The 4,408-nt window shown below is 39.7% G+C and overlaps 1 protein-coding gene across 1 annotated transcript; it reads left to right on the top strand.

Moving 5' to 3' along the window:
* The first annotated feature begins 670 nt into the window (after positions 1–670).
* LOC120773401 (actin cytoskeleton-regulatory complex protein PAN1) lies at positions 671–1,857 on the top strand. Its single transcript, XM_040102259.1, has 3 exons — positions 671–1,464; positions 1,526–1,698; positions 1,795–1,857. The coding sequence occupies exons 1-3, from the start codon at positions 671–673 to the stop codon at positions 1,839–1,841; spliced, it is 1,014 nt and encodes a 337-aa protein (XP_039958193.1). The 3' UTR covers positions 1,842–1,857.
* Positions 1,858–4,408: the final 2,551 nt, after the last annotated feature.

The raw sequence follows: 4,408 nt of genomic DNA, 5'->3' as shown, positions 1-4,408 counted from the left end.
AGCAACACAAATGAAAAATCGCCAAAAATAAGAATGCCTTCAACAGTAAATTTTATGATGGCAAGAATATCGCAAGAGATTAAACAAACCATTGAAATAAATACCATCTCTGTACGAGTGCGTGTGTGTGTGTGTGTGCGTGTGCCTGCGCGAAAGAAGAGTGAAAAGGGTCGTTAAGGAAACGCCGCATCCCGAAGTTGAAATGAGCCGAACCGGCTGACGGAAATCGACTTATTTAATTTAAGTAATTTTTGTTGATTTTGGGGTAGGAAATGTACTGCAAATACAAATCACGGCACACACATACACATATATATGCAAATGCTCAGCGGGCCGCTGACTACTTAAAACCTAAAAGATATGCAACATGCGTGGATCGTAAACAAAATCTGCAATTATTTTATTTAATTGTTTTTGCATTTAAGTGTGTGTATGTAGGCAGGCGTGTATATGGGCTTTGCCAAGGTGCTGTCGATGGTTAGATATGTGGGTATATAAAGAAGTCTTAAGAACTTGGCAGTGAGTGTAGTGTATAAAGACAGCAACGCCAAGGCACCGAGGATCTTTCAACACACAACAGTTACACGGAGCGCACGCGAAAGACACTTGGTGTACGATAGCATCCTAACGGAACAAAAACACAAAATTTGTTGAGAAAAAGAAAACCAAAATGATTTTAAAATTTTTGATACTGACGACATTGCTGAGTGCCGGTATACAGGCTATACCTAACGTGGAGCAAAAACCCAATCGCCCGTCAACGTCTCAAGAACAAGTAGCTGCTTGGGCCACAAACGCGCCGTTCAATGCCGTATATGGAGCTGTGGCAGGGTCACCAGTTGGCCAACAGCAAGTTGGCGTCGTGGCACAGTCCAATAGAGACACACAAATAGCATTCAATACTCAATCGGCAGTAGTTGGCAATACTGGCATGCAATCAGCACATTTTCCGATGACCTCAGAGCCCGCTGCAGTGCACACCGTCGAAGAAAATGATGTAAAAATAGACGATTACGATGCCTACCACGATTATCTATCTTACTATGAGGACCAAGTCACTGCTTTTCCACTACACGATGACGAGGACTCCGTTGAGGAACAAGAGGTTTGGCCTCCAGTTGGCATACTTCCACCACCTCCACCGCCGCCAGTAAGACCAACATATTATCCACCATATTACCCAACAACAAAACCACCAACTCGCCCCACAACTGTACGTCCACGCCCGCCACAGTATCCGTCACTATATCCACAGTATCCCACACCACCTCCAAAACCACCACATTATCCACAATACCCAATAAGTCAGTTGCCACCGCTGCCACATTATCCACGACCCACTACGACTCAACGCCCCACTACCACAACCACGCCAAGCTATCAGAAACCCGGTGGTGGTGGTGACGATGTTACCGTGTTGGAGAATTACCAAATCATTTCCAATAAAGGCATTAACGAATACAAGTAAGTGCACGATATCTGTTTACTTCCAAATAAAAAATAAATGATTATCTTTCCGCCAAAGACTGCGTCTGAGCAACGGCTTGTCCGATTACAAGAAGATAACGAAGAAGCATATTGGCAAGGATATAATTTATGTGCAGTCCGGCTACTACTCGGTGCCGGTCGATCCAGAGAAAAATAAATTCAACATAATTCATTATATTGCCGACGAGAAGGGCTACCGGATTGTTGGAGGTGAGTTGTTTTTGTCTTTTCAAAATTTAAGTCGTTCGGTAGCATGCGGACAATCGTGAATCAAACTCGCCTCTTTTTATTTCGATTTATTTGCAGTACAACCTTGTTCAAGTGTGCATCAGTGTAAAGCTTTGGAGGAGTGAAGTTGTTGAAACAAACAGTATTACAGTTCGAACCGATTTTGTGAGAAATTATATCTAAATCTATGTATACATGTGCCGATTTATTGAATAATTAACATTTTTTAAACCCATTAATTTTGTTTCTTCTGAAAAGTAACTAGGGGACATTAATCTTTAAACTTGATTAATATTGAAGTTGGTTAGTGACAGTGTTTGCCAAAAATATGTGCAGCTACGAAGATTTGAATTGAAAGCTACGATTTAAGTATCGATTTTCAATAGTGGTAATTAGTCTCCGTTGACCTCATTAATTTATTTTTATTTATGAAGATCTTCAGGTTTCCATAAATGCTGTTTTTTATCAGATTCAGCCGTAGCTTGAGTACAAAAATTATTTTATTCGCCTTTATTAGTATTTAAAACCCTAAGTGAGTAAAGTGCCACACTTCTAAATACCATCGGCCGCCCAGGCAAGGTGAAACCAACTTACCATCTAACGAAGCTTTTTAGACCGAAGTTGCTTCGTTTCTATTCTCCATTAGAACGACCTACTTTGCCCGCAGTAGAATTGACTTAGACTTAAGATAAGTTGTGATGGGTTTTTCAATAGGGGCGCTACAATTGTAGACGGATAGGGACTGCAAACGACGCCGTATTTTTACCCGCTCTCTTGACATCTGTCTTCAGTAAAGTTTGCCTTGTCATCATGAAAAGATATAAGAAAACAACGAGTTGAAATTATTAGATTTTTTTTAGCGAAATTCGGGGGCAGTGGACTCAACTTTAAGAGCGCTTCGTTCAATTTATGGCCGTCCTAATCGTCCTGTCGGATCAACAATTGAGCGTCTTGTGGAAAAATTTGAATCCACAGGTACAGATATTGCTGCCGCTAGCGCATCCATTGAGGAAGACACAAATCAGTCCCACACACGTCGTTCTCAAGCATTGAGCAGCTCTGCGACGTCGTTGTGGCGAGTTTTGCGTATAGATCTTGGCCTACATTCTTAAAAGATCAAAATGACGCAAGAACTGAAGCCGCTTAACCACCAGAATTGTCGTATGTCCGTGAATTTAGCAACAACTTGAAAATGATCCGGATTTTCATCGAAAAATCATCTTCAGCGATGAGGTTCATTTCTGCCTGAACAGCTTCGTCAATAAGCAAAATGTGCGTTATTGGTCAGGCAGCAATCCGCACGTACTCCATGAGTCACCATTGCATCTCGAAAAAATTACAGTTTGGTGCGGTTTATGGGCCGGCGGCACCATTGGGCCGTACTTCTTCCGTGAAGATCACGAACGGCACGTTACTGTGAATCCACACAGCGAATGTCACAATCGCTTTATTGAAAACCAAATTTGGTGACCATGTTATCACCCGAAATGGCACAGTCAATTAATAAACCTGTGGCGCTACGTCAAGTCTATGGTTTAAGTCAACAAGCCAGCGACGATTGATGAACTTCATGCGAATATCGAATGTGGAATTTCACCAGTATTGGCCGATTTATGTTTGAAAACCGTGGAAAATAGGGTTCAGCGTATGGACTTCTGCAAGGGAGCCCTTGATGGCCATGCAAAAGTAATCGAATTTCATATATTATGGCATCGAATGTACTTTCACAGGAATAAAGGATTTCATTGATATCCCAGGCCGTTTTTATAGTGCTCTTATTGAAAAACGCGTTACTATGTTGATCTGAAATTCGTATAATTTAAGCAACAAGTCCTCCCAAGAAAATAGTATGCGGCTGAGATTTTGTATCAGTGTTTCGAATTATATTCTCTAACAGAGAATTAAATAAAATTATACTCTACTACTACTAACCTTATTTAGAGGGTCATTTACTGATAATTCGTGGTGATTTTTTCAACTACCTTTGTATACAGTTTTTTGAAGGTTGTAATTATATATACTAAATTCAGACTCAGGTCAGGAATCCTTCCTGCTGTTGCAGTCTACAAATTCGTAGGTAGTGATATGGATAGTTTAATGAAAACAGTGGTATTCACATACTCATCTTATCCTAAGTACATACAACTCTAATTTGCTGGTGTAGCGCCAACTAGATCCAGTTCAAATCCGAAAAAATTGATTACAAAATCACCCATGCGTTATTAATCGACATACTTATGTATATGAAGAAGGCTCGTTTTCACCTCTACCACATATTTAATGATCAAAACGAAGACCTAATGTACTGAAGTAATTTACCGCAATCAAACCGGTACGTCGCTAAGCAATTACGTAATAATTAAGAAAAAGCTTCAGAACTAAAAGCTTTACTTCTTATATGAAAAAAAAAACCAACAGCTGAATTTTGATAACACTGACAGAACTCGTGTAACGCTTTATGGTGTATTGATAACGTTACAACAAAATGCTTAATTAGCATATGTGGGTCTTAATCGAAATTGACTTATTTGCTGCAATCCGAAACGGTATCGGATTTAAAATTTATTACGTTTCAAGTATACACTATATTTTACACATTTGTATTCGTATTTCGTTTTTTGTTTACATTTAAGAAAATACTGTTGCTTTGTGGATTTTTGAATTTTAAGTTAAGTACTGCGAAACTTAAAAA

The sequence above is a fragment of the Bactrocera tryoni genome, chromosome 4 (assembly GCF_016617805.1).
Source record: "Bactrocera tryoni isolate S06 chromosome 4, CSIRO_BtryS06_freeze2, whole genome shotgun sequence".
Taxonomy (NCBI): Eukaryota; Metazoa; Arthropoda; class Insecta; order Diptera; family Tephritidae; genus Bactrocera; species Bactrocera tryoni.
This window is presented reverse-complemented; position numbering and strand designations above follow the sequence as displayed.

Bases quoted from the DNA above. Each gene is read 5' to 3' on its own strand.
- LOC120773401 (XM_040102259.1), top strand. From the start codon at position 671: ATGATTTTAAAATTTTTGATACTGACGACATTGCTGAGTGCCGGTATA. The intron at 1,465-1,525 runs GTAAGTGCACGA...TTTCCGCCAAAG, and splicing joins AAAGGCATTAACGAATACAA to ACTGCGTCTGAGCAACGGCT. The intron at 1,699-1,794 runs GTGAGTTGTTTT...ATTTATTTGCAG, and splicing joins GGGCTACCGGATTGTTGGAG to TACAACCTTGTTCAAGTGTG.